General features: G+C 35.8%; 1 protein-coding gene across 4 annotated transcripts in view; it reads right to left on the bottom strand.

Annotated features, from left to right (window-relative positions):
* LOC145205319 (G-protein-signaling modulator 2-like) overlaps positions 1-21810 on the bottom strand; it is a 47916-nt gene that overhangs the window by 18413 nt on the left and 7693 nt on the right. For all 4 annotated transcript variants that reach the window (XM_080078005.1, XM_080078007.1, XM_080078009.1 and 1 more), the window contains exons 2-7: positions 17352-17463; positions 15178-15313; positions 9940-10076; positions 9533-9656; positions 5670-5785; positions 1757-1912 (exon numbers count right to left, since the gene is read on the bottom strand). In XM_080078005.1, coding sequence (XP_079934131.1) covers positions 1757-1912; positions 5670-5785; positions 9533-9656; positions 9940-10076; positions 15178-15313; positions 17352-17463 — 781 coding nt within the window. The remainder of the gene's footprint in view (positions 1-1756; positions 1913-5669; positions 5786-9532; positions 9657-9939; positions 10077-15177; positions 15314-17351; positions 17464-21810) is intronic.

The raw sequence follows: 21810 nt of genomic DNA, 5'->3' as shown, positions 1-21810 counted from the left end.
ACCCCTCTGACTGGCATGCGCGGAAATGTCCACCAAGTAATGCACAAACACAAGTTCCATATCTACTGGTGCCTTTATTATACCATAACACCACAGAAATCTTTCGTTTGTGGTGCGCAGCAACATACAAAAACGTTTTACACTTCGGGGTCCAGCGGGGTAAATATAGGGGTTATCCAGTCAAACAAAGCAAATGGCACATCTGCATTACTATATCTACCATCTGTAAAAGTTTCATCCGAATTCACCAAAGATTTCATGCCAAAAGTGCATGGACAAACTTCACCAGGGAAAAAAAAGAAGAAAAAAATGAGTGAAATCAAGATGCGTCTCCTTCAGGGAAGGGGACCCATAATAACCCAAAACCAAGTTAAGCCACATGTGTTACGCTTCAGACAATGCAGATATTTACAAAAACAAGTGTTGCTACACATATCAGGACTTGCAAACACAGTATATGTTCACTGCTTAGACAGTGCTTCGCAAGCCAAGTCCCCAGAGAGGGTCGGAAGTCCATAAGATGCGCACTCGACGCAAGAATTTTGTCAGGTTTGAAAAAAAAAAACACTAAAAAACGTATTCAAGCAAACATCGAGTATAATTAAATAAATTATCCGAGATAATGAAAGTGGAAACGCCAGGTATGCCGGTAATTTTATTTAATTAGGTCCAATCTTTTTAATTATTATTCGTTTTAGAGCAGCGTTTCCCAACCGGTGGTACACGAACACCGTTTGGTTATTTGTAACCTAAAACATAGGGTTGCATATCACTTGCTATGCTGGCGCAAAACGCTAGCAATTTATTGTAAAAACAATATGTATTGTTTTCAACAGGTATTGTTTAGAGTTGTGACCATTGGACACAAGATAGCAGACCTAAATCATGTGTATTGATGACTACAAAATTAACATAATTGCAGAACTTTCATTTGTGGTGCGCCCGATACTAATAAGCCTGTAACGTCAAGCATTACAAATTGTCAATGTTTGTACAACTAAATGCACAGAAACTTTTTGATTGTGATGCGCGTGTGAAAAAAAAAACGTTGCGTATACCTTCCGGGAAGGGGACCCATAATTTTATCAATTGTTTACAATTTTACCTATTTTAGGGGTAAATAGTGGGGCTACAGGATAAAACACAACAATCAATCCCTCAAAGGAATATTTTATTAACTGTTATAATTATATGTATATTACAAAAGCAGTAAGAAATGGGAAAAAAACAATCTGATATTTTATCCTAGAAATTGTTGTTGAATGCCTGTTTTGAAACAAGTAAAAATTGCAGAAAACCCAGATATGATTACAGACATGGATAAATTAAGAAGCCATGTTGTGATAAAGGCAAAACAAATTGATCTCAGCTTAACATTGCTTCCCAAACATATACGATGACCTGCAGTAGCCTCTTGCTTTACAGTAGTCTAGCCGAATGACAGTTGAATGACATAGTTTTTCCACCTTGGTTCCCCAATAACACATTTATCTTTCTATTCAACCACAAAGGGTTGCCGAATGTGTACAAAATATGTGGTTACATATGCAATCTAGTATACAAACTGAAGACACATGGGGATTACTATAGCAAGAAATCAGACAATCGCATAAACTACTGTACATTGTGGCATAGTAGCAAAACCAACAAAAACAGACATTGGCTGCATCAAAAAATGGAAGGCAATACAAACTGTAAAAACTATGCATATTGTGAGTTAACTATACACATATCTTAAACTGTAGTTTCCACCTACCGGTCATTCAGTTGTTTTGCTATTTGTTTATGCCTTAAATGATACTCAATGGCTCGCTTATCATCTCCCAACAATGTGTATGTGGAACCAAGACTATAACATGCTTGTGCCTCAAAAGCACTGTCTCCAAGTTGACGAGAAATAGACAGAGTTTGCCTGCAAACAATACATGCAGTACAAAATAGAAACATAACTGAGTGTTTGCAACATTTTTGAACCAAAATACAACTAGAAAGGTGGCTTTTCCATATATTTCCAGTTTTTATTCTCTATGTCCTGTTTACCTGTTTGCTATACACACCATTTAATCTACAAACATGATTGTTTTTCCATGCAAAAACAAATAGGTCCCCGAAACACACATGTTTATGGGAATTGAATAAAAAATTGTTTTGGTATTTTGTAGATTCTTAAGGACATACTACTAGAAAGCATCAAACGAAACTTGGTTTTGTTAAATTTTTTTATAAATTATTATACTGTCATATACATAGGCACCGAGTAGGCGGTGGCGGGGTGGAGCCGCCACCTTGGTTTTCTATCGCACGGTGGCGGCCACCGTGGATATTTTGGGTTGTTCGTAGCGGTATCGTCAAATGAAGAAAATAAAATTAGTAACACTTTTGCTTTTAAACAAGCGTACCGGCGAAATAACCACAAAAGGTGGCTTACAACAGCAACATACTTAGTCTGCCAGTGAATGTTTGGTCATTGTTGTGTACAACGCAAATGTGGTGTAATAAATGGTTATCTCAGGATATAAAACAGCAACAACTTGACGAAACATTCTTTGAACGTTGCTAAGCCAATGACAAACATTACAGCAACGTGTGGCAATTTCCAACTAAATATAAATTTAAACATACCGTTTTTTTTCTAAATTATGACGAATTTTGAATTCTGTGGGAAGTTTGTTGAGGCTTTCAGTTCTTGTGATTGCACTCATTAGTGACGTCACATAAAGTGACGTCATATTTTACATTCGCCACCTTGATTTTTTGTAAAACTCGGCGCCTATGGTCATATATTTACAAAAGTAGTAGCAAACAGTGCAGAATAACCTCTAGCTGTACGAAATCCGAATGACTGATAATGACCTTATGACACATTTTTTAATAGCACACAATACAAAAACTGTATTGTTTCTCTGGGTTATTTGTCAAAAAATAAACAAGTTACATTGAGCCAGGCGTTATCACTCGACCATTGGTGCGCACTGCGTTTGTTACCACCGCCCCCCTTTTTTGTATGTGTGTTTCGCCGCCCTTTTCGCTTTATAAATACTTGTGTTTGCAATTTATGTCATTACCCTGATGAAGGTGTTTCGTATGGGACATCGAAACGTTGGCATATTAGAAATAAAAAAACTGCCGGAAGAGCTGAAATTTTGTTGATAAACAAGTTACGTTGTGACATAAAATCTTACAGGATTGTGCCTACCCACAAGTTGACCTTTAACGACTTACGTTATGCAGCGGTCAAGCTGTCAATGACCGTCCAATGAGCATGTAGTGTAACTTTCGTCTAGTTTATATTTTGACCTTTATGTTTGTCATGTTTCGTTTTCACGGGTACGCTAAAGATGGGACCAACTATCGGAAGTTTCGTAACAGTTAACGCATGTGTACTCTGATTGGTGACAAACCTTTCCTTTTACATTTATAAACGTCCAACAACTTTATCCACACATAATCAAAACAACGAAAACCACCATTTCACTAGTCCGGCGTGACTCCTGAGTTATCTTTATGTTGTGTATTATCCTATAATCATGAGAAGGGGGTTGTTATAACGCTTATGCAACAATGATTAGGGTAAAAGGCGCTAACTTGCTATGACCATTTTCTACAGATAAAACTATGGTGACTTTTACCCTGTAACAGCACGACATGATAAATTGGCACAGTAAAGACAAAAACAAAAGAAGTGGTGGTGTGAAGCGGCCATTCACAACAAAAGGTATGACAGGCACATGAAACATCCAGTGGTTGTGGGATAATGTAGCTTAAGGAGGGTCGCAGACTATTTGGTCCAGCACATTTGTGACAATGTTAAGCAACAACCTTTTGCCTGACATATAACAAAGTGAAATACTGTTTATCGAGTTTAAATCATGTCTCAGGAAAGAAACCAGGGAAAGGGGACCCATAATTAGCCATGCTGTTTTTATTGGCACATGACACAAACCTTTAGTGCCCTGCAATGGCAAACAGTAAAAAACTTGGTTAACCAAACAATAGTAGATTTAACATTACAGATACATCTACTCATGTTTTTGTTACTGTGTTGAGAAAAAAAATTTCCCGAAATCGGGGTAAAAAAAACATAACCCTCACAGCTAAACCAAAATTTTTTTTTAAATGCTATCTTTTTTATAGGATGTATTTATTCTGTGCCTAAACAATAAGCCATAAACCATTCTCAGATTTTGTTTTTAGGCAATGTTCTGAAGGTTGAAACAACAGCAGTAAAATTCGTATATTAAAAAGTCTTCAACAACCTTTAGAAACTTTCCTGCAATTTTTTTATTACAGGTTTGGTGTCAATGACCTTTGTTCTGTGTTGTGTCATAACTATGACCTATTAACCAAAAAAGACTCCATTTGGCTAGCTTCCATATTTTTTCAGATATCCTGTTGTTCGTTTTTACCCCAAACGGTTCTATAGGAATGGGGTAATAAAAAACTATGTATTTTTTATACCCTAAATTTTTTTTCCAAACATTTTAATTTGTCACCTGGAAGTTTAGAAAATAAAAAAGTAAGCCTATAAAACATGTACTTACACCAAAGTTTTATAAAATTGCTTTCGGGACCCAGTTTTGGAGCAAGTTTTTACCAAAAAGTATACCTGCATGGCTAAAAGTACAAATTGGGACCCAGGCCTAAAGAAAAATGCTACAAAGTAAGGAAAAAGAGGTTATCAATTCATTTTGTGGTAATTCAATCAGTTTTGGGTTAAAAATTAAACTTTATTTCAATAAGGTTTTAAGTTACATGATCGGCCAGCAAGTGGGTGAGCTCTATTTAAACCTAGTTGCATGCCAACAAAAGACTGGTAAATGAAAAAAAGACCAAATCAAAGGCAATAATTTCAGTGCAATAAAGGTACAAAGCCATGGAAAGTCTTAGCACCAATTTGAAAGTGTTTAATTAGTATATAAACAGTTTGCTAACTGCTGTAAGTTTGTGTAAGTTTATGTGGCTTGTGTTTTTTTGGCTTATTCATTGTAACAAAGTTATAAATGATTTTTTTGTCTTATCTTTGACTTTATGGTGGTTCATTAAGTTCATTCATTTAAATTGAAGTTCCAAATTCCACTTAATTTTTTTTAAATGGTCCTAATGTCCACTTGTTTTTTTTTACCCCGACATTGTTTTTTTTGTACCTTTTTCGGGTTAAAAAAGAACAACAGTTTTTGTGAAATTTTTGTTTTGTTTTTTAGTAAATCCAAAAACTTGTCATATAACTGTAAAATTAGTCCCATCAGCTTTGTTGAGAAGAAAAATTGACCTTTTGTTGCCTAAAATAAAAGTTTGGCAACAAAGTTTCAAAAAAATGTTTTTTTTACCCCACTTGACTATATTTTTTGAAACGTATATTTATTGCTCAATATTGGTGAACACATGCAAATTACTGCACCATACCCATGGCAGTTTAGGAGTGGGATGTAATGTTCTGTGTTACGGTGTAAGAATAAAAGACAAGAAGCCCTACCACTGGTCCTACAAGAAGTCCTGGTAGGCTACCAGGAATAATTTGTTGTATTCTAGGCCAAATAGAGAAGCTGCTGATGCAGAAGAGCATCACAGCAACATTGCTAATTTACTTGTTTTTCTCATGTTGGGGAGCTTCACTGTTACCGAGATGTACTGTAATGCTGATTCTACATTAGTAGCAAAAATATTTTTACATGTAAAACTCTGCAGCATCCTGATATTTTCCAAGTAGAATATGTGTGTTTCCAAGGTTAGTGTAAGCCCTTCTTTGTGCAGATTTGTCTCCAAATTCCTTTGCAATACCAAGTCTCTGTAAAATTTAAAAGCTCATAATTTAAAAGTAAACCTCACAAGTAATCAAACTTCTAGTCAGGAAGGGTGGTCTTCCTTTGTAATATCATTTACATCTATAATGATTTTACTTGCATGAATTATTACAACTAATACAGATTTAACTAGAAGGGTGGCTTAGCACATATTGCCCTTGTATATACACTATGATCAATTTTAAAACATAAATATATTTCCTATGCTTATTTTGTATTGGGTCCCATATTAGCCATCGTCTTTTATAACCTTGGTTGTTTCTGCAGGCAAAAACTCATGGGTCCCCATACATGCAAAGTTGAAAATAATGCAATTCAATAGATAACAATTAAAAAAAAACTGACCCATTTTAGGGGGCTAGTAGGTTAACTAATGGGGTCCGACACACAAACTAAAAAAATAGGAAACCTCAATGACTCAATCAATAGTACTGCAAAATTTCAGCCTAAACCGCCAATGTTAAAAAATTCGACCACTAGAGGTGTTTTGAGCAACAACCGTGTTTCTTATGTCAAAGGGCTGTTAACAACCCCCGAACTGCAATGGCACAAAAACGTCCACCAAGCAACCCACAAAGTCACAAATGAGTAACATACAATTGGTTGCTCTTGTAACACTATTGTGCCACAGAAATCTTTTGTTTGTGGTGCCCAGTAACATACAAATACGTTTTACACTTTGGGGGCTTATGGGGTAAATGTTAGGGCTACAGGGTTGAACACAACAATTGACACCTATAAATGGCATACTCTACAAACTATTCCAATTTTAGCCAATTCTGACATTGTTTACAAATTCACCCCTTTTAGGGGGCTAGCGGGGTAAATACTACGGTTATTCGGACAAAAAAGGGGGATGCACATCTACATAACTACATCTACCATCTGTATAAGTTTCAGCCACATCCATCAACCATTTGATGGCAAAACAAGTCGGACAAACTTCGGGGGGAAATACCCATTTTAGGGGGCTAGCCGGGTAAATACTGGGGTTATCAACACAAACAAAGTGGTAAGCACATCTACATAACTACATCTACCATCTGTGTAAATTTCAGCCAAATCCATCAAACATTTGATGGAAAAACGAGTCGGACAAACTTCGGGGAAAAAATACCCATTTTAGGGGGCTAGCGGGGTAAATACTGGGGTTATCAACAAAAACAAAGTGGGATGCACATCTACATAACTACATCTACCATCTGTGTAAATTTCACCCAAATCCATTAAACATTTGATGGAAAAAAGAGTCGGACAAACTTTGGGTGAAAAAAACCATTTTAGGGGGCTAGCGGGGTAAATAGTGGGGTTATCAACACAAACAAAGTGGGATGCACATCTACATAACTATACCTACCATCTGTGTAAGTTTCATCTAAATTCATTAAACATTTGATGGCAAAACAAGTCAGACAAACTTTGGGGTAAAAGGGGGCTAGCGGGGTAAATACTGGGGTTATCAACAAAAACAAAGTGGGATGCACATCTACATAACTATATCTACCATCTGTGTAAATTTCATCGAAATCCATCAAGGATTTGATGGAAAAACGAGTCGGACAAACTTTGGGGAGAAAAAAAAGGAAGAAAACAAAAGAAAAACAAACAAAAAACAAACAAACAATTTGAGTAAAATCAATATGTGTCCCCTTCAGGGAAGGGGACCCATAATAATACAGATAATTAATTTAATGACAATTTATTTTTACTCAAAAAATATAGAACTCCAAATCTGTGTTTTCGCCAACTAAGGTGGCTTGTTTAAAGTTTTATTCAAACTAAAAACAAGGCTTTTATATATATTTCCACTTTTTATATTTTCCATATCCTATTTAACATTTTTTTGGTACACCATTTGACCTACTAACATGATTGTTTTTGCTTTGTGTGTATATTCAAATTGGTAACAGTATTAACACAGCGTGAATATTTTTGGATTCCAAAAAACAAATATATAAGTAGACAGCATCAACCAAAACTTTCAAAAGTTTTTGACCATAATTCTTTTTACATCATTATAATGTTTACAAAAGCAGTAAAAAATCCGCAAAATAGTCCTAAATCTCATACTTTAAACTAGAAGGGTGTCTTAGCACACATTGCCCTTGCATTGGCACTATAACCTATTTTGAAACATTAATATATTCTTTACACATATTTTATATTGGGTCCCATATGGTCCACTGTCTTTTATAACCTTAGTTGTTTTTGCAAGCACAAACTCATGGGTCCCCTATAAATGCAAATTTGTAAATAATGCATTTCAAGACAAAACTATGACAAAGTTTGGTGCTGTAAGGTCAAACAAAAAGATCAGTACTTGGCCTAAATAATCATGCTATATGGAGCATAAACTTTCTAAATTTTATTCCATTCATACATTCTAAAGGTTTTTCTATTTTATGTTTTATCTGATAAAAAAAAGGTTAAATAGTAAGAAAATAGGCTAAAACACAACAATCAGCTCCTATTAATGGCAATTTGCACATGATTGCAGGGAGCTAGTGGGGTAAATGATAGGGCTACAGGGTTGAACTCAACAATCAACACCTAAATGGTACACTCTACAAGCTGTCCAAATTTCATTCAATTCAGACATTTTTAAAATAATTGACCCATTTTGGGGGGCTAGTGGGGTAAATGTTGGGGCTATAGGGTGAAACACAACATTCTACACCTATTGTTTTTGTCTGTACGTTTATTTTTTTTCTTTATTTTTTATTTTTGTCTAATGCTGGTTTGTTCCATGCATTTGGTCAAGAAAGAGTGCTTAAAACATATTCAAATGTACACACAGGTAGTTATCCAAATTTGCACCTCCTGAAGTTTGCCCCCGAATGACCGTTCACCCACAGGCTTCCCAAAACTTTTTTTTTAAAACCGCTGTACTGAAAGTACATGTTCTCGGAGCTTTATGCTTTGTTGGTAGGTGCAATGCAAGGTATTCTAAAGAATTTTTTAACTTTTAATTGGATTTGCCCATTTTTCAGTCCTTAAAAAACTGAAATATTCAGTTTAGCTTTAGGTTAGAAATGCTAAAATTCGAAACATTAGTTTGTAGTGGGTTACTCGTTTATCAAATCCCACAGGAGGGATTGGTTGAGAAAAAGAAGGAGATGAGTGAAGCACAACATTCTACATGGGACCCATAAATATTTGTTGTCAAATGGATGTATTAAAACAGTTCCCTAAACAATGTCTGGTGGTGCACCTGGCCATGCACGAAGCCAATCAATCACTTCCAGGGGAATTAAGTGTTTAGCAAAGGTGTAATAAAAAATGTTAGGGGCTGCAAAGGTGGGCCGATCAGGCTAAAATTTTGAAAACAAAAAAATGGCATAAACAACTGGTAAAAAGTTCAGCACATTAGGGTTTGCATTTCAGGACTAAAAGAATATATGGGGTGAATCCAACCAAAAGTCACAGAAACTTTTAAATACTTTACAATGAACCAATCAATAAAGTGTAGCAGTTTTAAAAATTTCACTCTTAAGAGGCCTGTTGGTGAACTGCTGGTTCATCCGGGATTAAACTGTGGAAGGATAAACTTATCATAACTAGCAACATGGTCATTAATTTGAAATAGTTGAAAACACTCTTGATCAAACCAGCATTAGACAGAAAAAGTATATTGTCGAAAACAAGATGTTTTCCCAGGTAAGGAAACATATAATTAACCCACTAAAGTTGAAAAAATAAATTGAACAGAAAAGCTGGTTTGCAGAGCTCACTTCACTATGATATTTCACGGCCTCATTGCAGTTTCCTAAAAGATAATGTGTATTTCCAAGGCTTCCACAGGCTTTCCCCTGAGCAGCGCGATCACCGAGTTTCCGGACAATGGCTAAATTTTGTCTGCAAAAAATAAGTACACAGTGACCAGTACTGAGCTATTAAAAGTACAATCTATACAAATCTCTAAGTTTGAACTATTTTGAAAGGAAAATGGGTTAAATGATAACGAAAGAAACACAACCATACATACCCAAACAAACTGCAGCGAACAAAAAAAAAATTGAGTAACTTCAAAGAAGAGGACCCATCTCTGAGTTAATGTAATTTAATGCACTTATAGTGTGTGTTTTTTGAGGTTACATAGCATTATCATCATTGTTATGTTTGTTCTACACTTACTTACTCATAAAAACTTATGGAAATATTTAAATCTGCGGCAGCATCAGAATCCAATGAAGATAAGCTAGAAGATTTGCATTTTTGCTTAGCTTTTACGTGATAAACGTTCGCCATGCTGTAGAGTGCTTTAGCTTCACTGACCTAGAACACAAATTATTTTCGACATGTATATTGTTTTTTAATAAAGATGAAGCCATTCAATTATAGGGATAATAAATCCCAACCTCAGCCATTTGTTTTTACAGTAGAAACAGGGCTTTCTGATATACTTCCATTTTATATATTCTATATCCTATATTACCAACTGACATATGATTGTTTTTGTAAACAAAAACGAATGGGTCCCCACACATGTGTTTGTGCGGATTTACGGTAAACAAATGTGATGAGCATTAACCCAATAAAAAAAAATCCTCATTCTTTTTGCACCATTATTATAATATAATTACAAAAACATTAAAAAAATAACGAAACAAATACTTTCAATTTAATCTCTTGCTTTGACCCAGATATTGTCGTCCAAGGTCGGGTTTTAAACACAAATTTTTCTAGAAAGACGTAACAGTTGTGTTACAGACACTATGAATTAAAAAGCAATTTGCTACAAGCATATACATAATAAATTGTTTTTCACTTAAGTTTGTTTCGCAAAGCGAGTACCATTGACCTGTAGTAACCTATCGGGGTGCACACGCCAAACGATCGGTTGATCATTTGACACCGTTTTAAATAGCCTTAATGTTCAACAATACTGTTTTGTCTAATTTATACATGACTAAAGTATTGATTCTTGAATTGATTGTCAAAAAAAACCGCTAAGTTATGACAAAAAAAGTTCTGAACTGTGTTTGTAATACCTACGAAACTCCTCGCCAAAATTGAAAATATATGTGATAACTTTAACAAAACGACATAGCATTGCTGTGCAAAAACAGCTGATTTCTAATCACCGAAACGACTGTCTCGTAAAACGTCTGTCCGACGTCAAGCTGGGCTCTCCCGCTCTGCCATATTAATCGTAAACCAGAGTTACTCCCTTGGGACTTCTGTCTGACACCGTATTAACAAAAATGTACAGGAACAAAAACAGAGGCATGGGTGAAGAAAACATTTTTTCTGTGATGCTGTGCTTAAATGCACACTTCGCTGCATTTAAAAGCAAACATATCTGGTGTTTAGTGGCCAAGTCTTTTACTCTCGGTTCGATATTGCTAAGAAGGATTCTCAAATCTCCTCTTTTAGTGATTTGCAAGCGGTTTCGTTGCTTTGTTAAAAGCTGAGTAACTGCACTAAAACCGCGCTCAGCCATATATGAAGTTGGGAAAGCTAGAAAGTAAAGTTTAATTTCTTTCCACAACTTGGGATACCTTTCAGGAATTTCTTTCTGCAACCGAAAATGTTGGTATGATTTTTTGTAAAGAGGCTATAGCTCGAAGTCGTTTTTTAGACCAATTAACTCTTCTTGCATGTCGAAATCGGTTTCATTCACACTGGTGTCTGCAAATGGATTTAGAAACCAGTCTGGTATGTTCATGTTGGTTAGATTTTTGAATCTGCAGCTCATATCCTTGTGCAAAGATTCCAAATGATCACAATAAATCAAAAGGTTGTCTTCCAGGTTAGAGTTAACAGATTCATCTTTTTCTAGTTCATTTAGTTTGGGAAATTGGGACAGATTCCGACGGCCAATATTGTTCTTGAAGAAGATTAGCTTGTCTAAAAATGTACAAATCTTGGATTTAGCTTGGATAAGGTTTAAGTCACTGCCTTGCAGTTGCAAATTAAGATCGTTGAATGTGGTAAATGGATCTACTAAATCGGCGATCTCTGGTTTGTTTGCTAAAAGATAGTCACTCAAAAAACGTATTTGTTTTTCTGGAGAAATTGTACAATACTGTTGAACAGTGAATAAAATCGTTTTAAACAGTTTCCTTTGGATAACCACCTCACTTCGGTATGCAGAAGAAGGCGATCAAATTCTTTATCGTTGGTGTTACAGAGTTGTCGAAACAGTCGGTAGTTCAAAGGTTGACACTTTATTTAGTTTACTGTCTTAATAACAACGTCAAGGGTTTTATGAAGTTGATCGCTTACGTTCCTGGCTACTAGATGTTGCCGATGAATAACGCAATGGATTGTAAAAATACTGGGTGCAGTTTTCTTTAAAAAAGCAAGAAAACCTTTGTGGCGACCAGTTAAAGCAGGAGCGCTGTCTGTCGCGCAAGCAATAATATTGCTCATTGGAATATCTTTTTCTTTAAAAAACAGCTCAACTGCAGTAAAAATAGTTTCACCTCGAGTGTCAGTTTCAATTTCTTTTGCAAACAGCGGTTCTTGTACAACATTTCCATCTTTAATGAAACGAGCGTATCCTAAAAGCAAGGCTTCATTTCCTGGCAGCATAGATTCATCGAGTTGCAAACCAAATTGTTGGCTTTTCAGTAAATCACATAAAATATCTTCCATATCGGCGGCCATTTCATCAACCCTTTGTTGTACTGAATTATTACTCAAAGGAATTGATTTTATAATTGCAATTGGTGTATCATGGTGTACTACTGTACGTAGCACTTCTTCTAAAGCCGGCAAAATCAGCTGTTCACCAATCGTATGAGTCTTTCCTGACTTAGCAATCATTTTGGAGATATTACATGAACAAATAAGTCCATCGTCGTTTATTTTGTATTTTTTGGACATTAGAGAGGATATTGAGGGTCTGTTGCGAAACTTATCTCGCAACATTTGAAAATATGACAAATTTTGTTTTTCTTTGTCAGGATGCATCTTCTTGAAGTGTTCGTAAAGTCTTGACGGTTTCATTGCCTCATTTGAAAACACTTTCTCACAACGAAGGCACATAGGTTGCTGTTTATTACTTGGCGAAGTAATAAATCCATACTTTAGATATTCAACACTATACTGTTTGCACTTTCGTTTTGATGAGCTATCACTCATTTTTTCCAGCACTAATCTGTAATCTAATATAAACTCTGTAAAGACGCCAAGTTTAGTAAAGCGTTACAAAATAACTAAATTGTTTCAGGTTGAAGGTTTAATTGTACCTACTACCTACATTAACTCTAATTCTGCTTCCCAGTTACTGCATAACCGTACCAACTTTGACTAAAATAATACATTATTACGCAAAAATCGTTTAATGACACAATATACGCAACGATTGTTCACTATAGTTGATATGTTGGCTAGTGTTTTTGCATGAACAGTACACAGAATTGTATTTTAGTGTAATCTACACAGTACAGCTATCATGATTTTTTTAGGACTTTATATTATAAATAACGCCCCCTTCGAACGCTCGGCGCCCCCCAAATCAGAAAAGAAATCACAACGCCCCCTTGCTACTCACCATCGCCCACCAGGGGGCGGTATCGCCCACATTGGGAATCACTGTCCTAGATGAACCGGTGGGTCATTCGGGGTCAAACTTCTCAAGAATCAAATTTGGATTAATAAATAACATCTGTCCAAATTTGAATAAATTTAAAGCACTCTTTTTTGACCAAACGAGCATTACAAGCTAGTTTTGGACAGAAAAACAAAAACAAATACGGACGAAAACAATATGTGGGAACCCATAAAAATCCAATCTAATGGCTCCCCACACATATGCATATGCGATTTGGTAACAGTAAAAATAGGGCACAATCATTGTTAGATATTTACCAATTTACGATGCACTTCATTTGATCTACACATATGATTGTTTTTGCAAGCAAAAACGAAAGGGTCCCCACATGCGCGTTTGTGATGATTTATGGTAAACAAACATCCTGGTTATTTTTAGATTCTTAAGGAAAAACTTAACCAACTTTAGCCTTAAACCAACTTTAAAAGTTTTGTCCGTATTCTTCTTGCATCATTATTGTCACATAATTACAAAAAACAGTAAATAAGAACAGGAAAAATACTTTCAATTTAATCTCATGCTTTGACCTTGATATTGTCGTTCAAGGTTAGTTTTTAAACACAATTTTTCAAAACTGAAAATGTGCTAGATAACTTAATAAAACAACATAGCATAGTTTTACGAGACAGTCGTGTTGGTCTAATCACCAACACGACTGTCTCGTAAAGCTGAGCACTCCCGCTGCATTCACCCGCCTTAATCGTAAACAAGTGAATTACTCCCTTGAGAGTTGAGACTTCTATCTGACTGAGGTAAGTATTGGGGCTACACCAGTGGTTCCCAACCTGGGGTTCGCAGACCCCCAAGGGGTCCGTGAGATGGTGTTAGGGGGTCCGTGGAAGCAAATGTTCTTAATACCATTACCCAACAGTACAATACTTTTTAAGTTTTTACAATCCTGCATACAAGTGCAAACTGTTCATTAAACCTTTGGATCAAGAACACTTGCTTTTTGTGTAATTGTTACCTCCATTGTTACATCACAACACACATGAACAATAGACTTAATACGCCTTGTTTCAAGTATTGTGCACCAGAAAACTTATTTCTTTGTTGCATTGGCTGGTACAGTACAGAACTTTATTGAGATTTAAGGACTGTGAAGGTTGATTAAAGTTCTGCCCCCAAAAGCGAAAGTATAATACCGTATAATGTAGGAAACGAATATCACGGCTAAATTACTTTGGGGGTCCGCGGACCTGTAAAATTTATAAAAGGGGTCCGTGACTACAAAAAGGTTGGGAACCACTGGGCTACAGGGTTGAACACAACAATCGACATGTATAAATGGTACACTCTACAAGCTATCCAAATTTCAGCCAATTCTGACGCTGTTTATTGATGGCAAAACGAGGTGGACAAACTTTAGGAAGAAACAAAGAATAAAAAACAAACAAACCAAGCAAAAGCAATATGAAGGGGACCCATTACCGAGTAACCCACTGCAAACAACTGTTTAAAATTTCAGCACATTAGGGCTTATATTTCTGGCCTAAAGAACTGGAAAAGCTAAAACTGACTATTTTAGGGTTTAACTGGATGAAAAATGGTTGAATCCAATTAAAAGCTACAAATTCTTTAGAATACTTTTAGATCAAGGGTCACCAAACTACGGCACGCAGGCCAGATCTGGCCGTCGAGGTCTCATCCAATCTCACCAAGCATGCAACCACATTTTTGGTTTGCCAAATCGTATTGATAACTTTGTAACACTAAAAAATTAATCTACTTGAAAGTTTTCCTGACATGATATGTAGAATTGATGTTACCTAGTTTCGTAGGATTACAACGCGGTCCTTGAGGGACTTATAATACCTTGTTGCAAAGATCTATAGCAATTTTTAAATGTCTTTGACAACAAGCAATAGCTTCATCATATTTTCCCATCATTTTTAATGTGTTTGCCAAGTTGCTGCTTGCCTTGGCTTCCCCTGACAAGTCTCCAATGGTTCTGGAACAAAAAAAAGGTGTCAGTTTTTTTGTTTTACACCACCCGATTTGCGGTAAGTTTTTTAAGTGCGGTAACCACAATTGTAAAACTAGAAAGGTGTCTTTCTTATATACTTCCATTTCATATATTGCGTACCCATTTATCGATTTACTACACACCTTTTAATCTACACATAAGATTGTTTTTGAAAGCAAAAACAAATGGGTTCCCACACATGTGTTTATGCAAAATACTCGAAATATCGTAAAATCTGAAGAAAATTAGGAACAATTTAGCCTTTTAACAAGTGTGCTGGCAATTCAGCCACAAAACTTGTTTTGATTAGTGCCTTGTTTATGACTTCAAACACACAACTGTCTGCCAGTGAATATTTTGCCATTGTGGTGTAGAATGCAAATGTGTTCAATAAATAATAAATGCTACAGCAACATGTTGCAATTGCCAACTAAATGTTATTTCAAACATATCATTTTTTCTGATTTTGTCGAACGCTGCATTCTATAAGAAGTTCATTGTGCTTTGCGTTTAAGTTCTTGTAGTTGCAAGTATGGGTGACGTTACATAAAGTGACGTTATATTTTACTTCCGCCATCTTTCATTTTTGTAAAACTTTGCGCCTATGGTAGACAGGTTTTCGCATTTTTCTTTTCTTTTTTAGAGGACAAATTAGCAGACAGCATCAAACCCAAACTTCAAAAAATTTCCCAATCTAAGAGTTTAATATCTAGGTTTGATCTTGATATAGCTGTGCAAGGCCAATTTTGAAACAGTTAAAACTTTTCCAAGAAATCCTAGACAGTAATACAGACACTGACAAATTAGGAACATATTTTGGAGCAAAGGCATTGATAACAAATTGTTCTTCAGTAGCTTATCACCGTGTAGTCACCGAACGACCATTTAATGTCCTTTTGACGCGTTATTCAACAGCATGCAGTCCTAAGTGTTCAATGATACCATTTTGCCTAATACCTACAAGTTGTCCTTTAGTGACCCGTGGTCATGCCGCGGCCAAACTGACAATTTAAAGACCATTTATTGTGACTTTCGAAAAAGTTAAGTTTTTTTATCCTTATGTTGATCAACAAAGTTTTGCCTGACATATACAAAACCGAAGTATGTTTAGCGAGTTTAAATCATGTCTGAGGTATAAAACCTTTCAAAACTGAAAATGCACGTGATAATATAATAAAATGGAATGGCATTGTTGCACAAAAACAACTAATTTTTAATCTCCCAAAAATACTGTCTTGTATGTCCTTATGTTAAGCTGAGCTCTTTCCACTGCATTAAACTGCCTTAATCGAAAACCAGTGAGTTACTCCTTTGGGACTTCTATCTAATCAGTGTACATATGTTATGGGCTGTAAAGGCAAGCATTTGGCTGATTAAGGCAAAATTTTAAATACTAACCGAGTAACCTACTGCAAATAATGTTTAAAATTTCAGCACATTAGGGCTTGTATTTCTGGCCTAAAACTAAAATCGATTATTTCGAGGTTTTAGGGGTGAAGCTAATAAAAAGTTGGAATATTGTTTAGAATTCCTTACACTGCACCAACCAACAAAGCATGAAACTCCTTGATTATGTACTTTAGCCAGTACAGCCGTTTTAAAATTTTACGTCTTGGGGGCCTGTGGGTGAACCGCTGGGTCATTCGGGGTCAAACTTCAAGAGGATTAAATTTGGAATAATAGCTAACATCTGTGTAAATTTAAATCACTCTTTCTTGACCAAGCACGTATAACAAACCAGCGTTAGACAAAAAACGAAAACTGATCAATTTAAAAATGGTTTGTACAGACATAGGCGTCAATTCCCAGGGTAGCTGCAAAACTATTTTTTATTGGCAGTCATTTTAACAATGAAATTTCCTGGTCCTGCATTGATATTCGAATATTTCAGACATGTGTTTCTTTTATTGACATATGCCTTTTTAACTGGTTGGTTTTCTTCAAGCAGGTGCAGAAAGTGACACTTTTAGGCAGTATGAGGTCTGCACATTTTTAGCGATTACAAACAATTAATACATCTTACCTTGCAAGCGTTAGATCATGTTGATGATATTTTACAGCTTTAATGAAATCTCCAATAAAAACATAAGCATTTCCCAGTTGACTGTATATTGCACTCAAAGCACTTAAATCATCTACAAAAAAACATTTACCAACATATAATTGCCTTCAAATCTTTATTAGCAACCAGAAGGGTGGCATAGAACACATTGCCCTTGCATACACACCATAACCTGTTTTAAAACATTGATATATTTCCCATACTTATTTTATATTGGGTTCTATATCATCCACTGTGTTTTATAACCTTGGTTGTTTTCTGCAAGTTGTAAATAATGCATTTCAAGAGATAACTATAAAAAAGTTTGGTGTTGTAACCTGGTGAAACACAGTGATCAGCACTGTGCATGAATAAATATGCTATATGAAGTACAAACTATTCATACTTCATTCTATTCATACATTTTTTAAGGATTTTCTATTTTTATGTTCTATCTGAGAAAAAAATCTAAAACACAACAATCAGCCACTATTAATGGCGAATTGCCACAATTGTAGGGGGCTAGTGGGGTAAATGATAGAGCTACAGGGTTAAACACAACAATTGCCACCTATAAATGACTAATTCTACAAGCTGTCCAAATTTAATTTAATTTATACACTGTTTAAAAAACTACCCATTTTTAAGGGGTTAGTGGGGTAACTGATGGGGTTCAACAGCCAAAAGTTTAAAATATGAAACCACAATGACCCAATCAACAGTCATGTAAAATTTTATCCAAATCGGCCAATATTTAAAATTCTGACCACTAGAGGTGTTATCAGCAACATTCCTCAATGCATGTGACGCCATAAGGCTGTTAATACCCCTCTGACTGGCATGTGTGAAAACGTCCACCAAGTAATGCACAAACACAAGTTCCATATGCACTGGTGCCTTTATTATACCATTACACCACAGAAATCTTTCGTTTTTGGTGCGCAGCAACATACAAAAACGTTTTACATTTTTGAGGCTAGTGGGGTAAATACTGGTGTTATGAAGTCAATGAAGCAGATGGCCCATCTACAAGACTATATCTACCATCTGGACTACATCTACACTCTTAGGCATCAATTTTCTTTGTGGGGTGGCGAAATTCGGTAAAGTCGTTTTTTACGTGATCAAAACACTCTAGGTTACACATTAGGACTTGTAGATGATTTTTGCGGTTATTGGCCGGGAATAAACACGAACATCACTCTCTACGCAATTTTGCTTAAATTGGACGTAACACCTATGAAGTTACTTCACACATCATCCATCTAGTTATGGAGTTATGATGTCACAATACGTTAGTGATGTAATCACAGCAGCGTCTACTGGTTCGTGCTGCGCAGCGTTATTACTTCGTATAAAGTAGTGTGTTTCAAAACGTAACAAAACACACAAAACACAAACGTGGCTTGTAATACTTAAAGAGGGATCTGTAAATTTATTTTACATGTTCAAGTTTGCAAAAATATTGAATCGGCATTGCAGTTTCGACACAAAATTTGCGCACATGATTGGCCGCTGCAATTCTATTTCCCGAGCATAGAAATGGGACACTGTGCATCAATATAATCCCCAACTGCCAGTTAACATCCATAATACATTAAAACGTGAAAATTGCCATTGTCATGTCATAAGTTTTGTTCAGACTTGCTCTGGAGGAGCAAACTTGACGAAAATCACTGAAGCGAGTAGCCCAGAACGGGTTTTCCCCATATGTTGTATAAAAACAACAAGGATTTCGCGTAGCTTGCTTTGCACATGCTCGAAATATACCGACCATTTGAAAGAGCGCATGTAAATGAAAGAAACGCATATCTGTAATGCACAAATATGAATACGGCCAAACAATTTTGGGGTGGCAGCATAGCTTTTTTATAATGGCTGCCACCCCAGAGATTTTTAGTGGGGAGGCATGCCACCCCTGCCATCCCGGTAATCGACGCCTATGTCTACACTCTGTGTCTACCATCATAAGTTTCATCCAAATCCACCAAATGTTTCATGCCAAAAGTGAATGGACAAACTTTACCAGAGAAAAAAAGAAGAAAAAACTGAGTGAACTCAAGATGTGCCTCCTTCAGTGAAGGTGACCCATAATTATCTTTGGGCCATATAGACAACACTGACATAGAAGGTAAAAAATGTTTTAACAGTGGCGTAAATGTTTGGGCTACAGGGCAGAACACAAGAATCAACACCTATAAAAGGCATACTCTACAAGCTTTCCAAAGTTTATCCAATTCAGACATTGTTTAAAAAATTCCCCCTTTTTAGGGGGCTAGCGGGTAAATGTTGGGGCTACAGGTTGGAAAACAACCATCAACACCTAACAATGGCACAATGGACAAACTGTCCAAATTTCATCCCATTCGAACACTACTTAAACAATTCACCCTTTTTGGGGGGCTAGTGGGGTAAATAATTGGTCTTTACTACAAAACTAAAAAAATATCAAACCACAATAATCCAATCCACAGTCCTGTAAATTTTTGTCCAAATCGGCCAATGTTTAAACATTTGGCCCCTGGAGGGGCTTTTGAGCAACAACCGTTATTGCCTCTGACGTCATAAGGCTGTTAACACCCCCTGACTGTCAACTGCAATTTTTTTTTTTTTTTGACTCAGATTGGCTCGGCCACAACACCGATAGTGGTAGGGACCTTCCCCAAAAATCATCATCGTCTTAAAAACGAAACATAATAGTCACAACGGAGCAAAATAACATTGACAAATACACGGTTGCGGAAATAAAATTACGTTAAGTAAATGGAGAAAAGAGCGAACGGCTTTATTTGGCTTGACGCATTACCGTTAGAAGTTATTTATTTGTTAATCTTTAATGAAACGATATATAACATATAAGTAATATATTGTATTGTTTGGTAAATTACGCGTTAAAATGTAATGTGTTAGGGTCTAAATTAAATTGAGTTTCAATGATTGGTTCCCCATAGATTTGTGCAAATCTCTTTAATTGATTTACGAGCGTTTCATAAATTTTTGCAGTCTGTCGTTTTATAAAGGTGTCGGAAAAAGGTAAATATTCGTTTCTATAGTCTAGTTTAAGTTTTTGCGCTATAATAGTGGAGCGCCAGATTGCTATTGTTTTAACAAGTATGAGGGGAGTTTCGTGGCCGAATATGTTATATAATTGTAAGGATGGTGTCGGATTAAGATCTACGTTGTGTTTCTCGAGAATAATTCCCTTTAACATAGTCATAATTTGTTTCGATATTTCACATTTTGTTAGTAGGTGTTCTATATTATCTTGATCTGTTCTGCAGAATTTACAAAAGGTAAGTCGAATTCTACCAGTGTTGAATATGAGCATTTGATTTTTTCTGTGAAAGTCACCCCATTTATATGCCTGATGAATTGACATATATGCATACTGTCGCTCTAGGTTATTAAAGTATTTTTTAATACCTTTTTGATAGTATATCGCATTTTTCCATTTGAATTCGGTGGATGAAGTTGGTACTGTAATTATTTCTTTTTGTTTAATAAGTTCGTAGTAAAAATGCCTAAGCTTGGCTTTTTTCCAATTAAATTCTGCGTCAATTTCAATTAGGGTGTTGTATAGTTTGTATGTATTCTGCCAGTCTTTTGTCATTTTCCATGCGTTTGGTTTATTATAGTTAAAAAGTGAGGGTTTTATCTTTTTTAATTTAAAGCCTAAATTATAAATGGCCCATTGCTGCCAAAATTCGTTGATTTTGTCAGCATTTATGAGGTCCCTTATTATTTCTAGTTGTGTAGAGTTAATTTTTGTTTCGACGTCGGGCATTCTTAAACCGCCTTTTTTAAAATCAGCGATCAGTTTATTGCGACTCAGTTGTTCAATTTTATTTGGTGACCAAAGGAATTGGTACAGGATGTGGTTTAATTGTTTGATGTGATCTTTTTGTGGAGGAAAAACGCGAGCTAGAAAAATGATTTTGGGCATAACTACTGTGTTTATAATAACTATTTTCCCTTGCAGAGTTAAGTTTCTGCAAGCGAATTTGGAAATAGTTGATTTTACGTAGCTTATGTATGTGTTCCAGTTTTTATGCATAAACCAGTTTTGGGTCGTGCATATTATTCCTAGAACTTTGACATCATGCTTTAGGTAGTTTCCATAGTTGTAATTAATTTCGGATCGTAAACTGTTTGAAAAAGCGATTATCTCTGTTTTATCTTTATTAATTTTTTGGCCGCTTGCTAGTTCGTAAAGGTTCATTTGTTTAAATATTTCATTTAGTGAAGGTTGATCAGTTATGATAAACGTCATGTCATCGGCGTATTGTTGTAGTTTAACTTATATTTGTCCAAATTTTACCCCGTTAATTTTAGGGTTACTGTTTGTGATAGTTATTAGTGATTCCGTGACGGCAACAGAGAGAAGCATCGATAGACCGCATCCCTGGCGTACCCCACGGTTGATTTGTATTTTATTAGTTAA

The sequence above is a fragment of the Phallusia mammillata genome, chromosome 8 (assembly GCF_965637545.1).
Source record: "Phallusia mammillata chromosome 8, kaPhaMamm4.hap1.1, whole genome shotgun sequence".
In the NCBI taxonomy this organism is placed as follows: Eukaryota; Metazoa; Chordata; class Ascidiacea; order Phlebobranchia; family Ascidiidae; genus Phallusia; species Phallusia mammillata.
The sequence above is the reverse complement of the archived record's forward strand: the minus strand, read 5'-3'. Positions and strand labels throughout refer to the sequence as shown.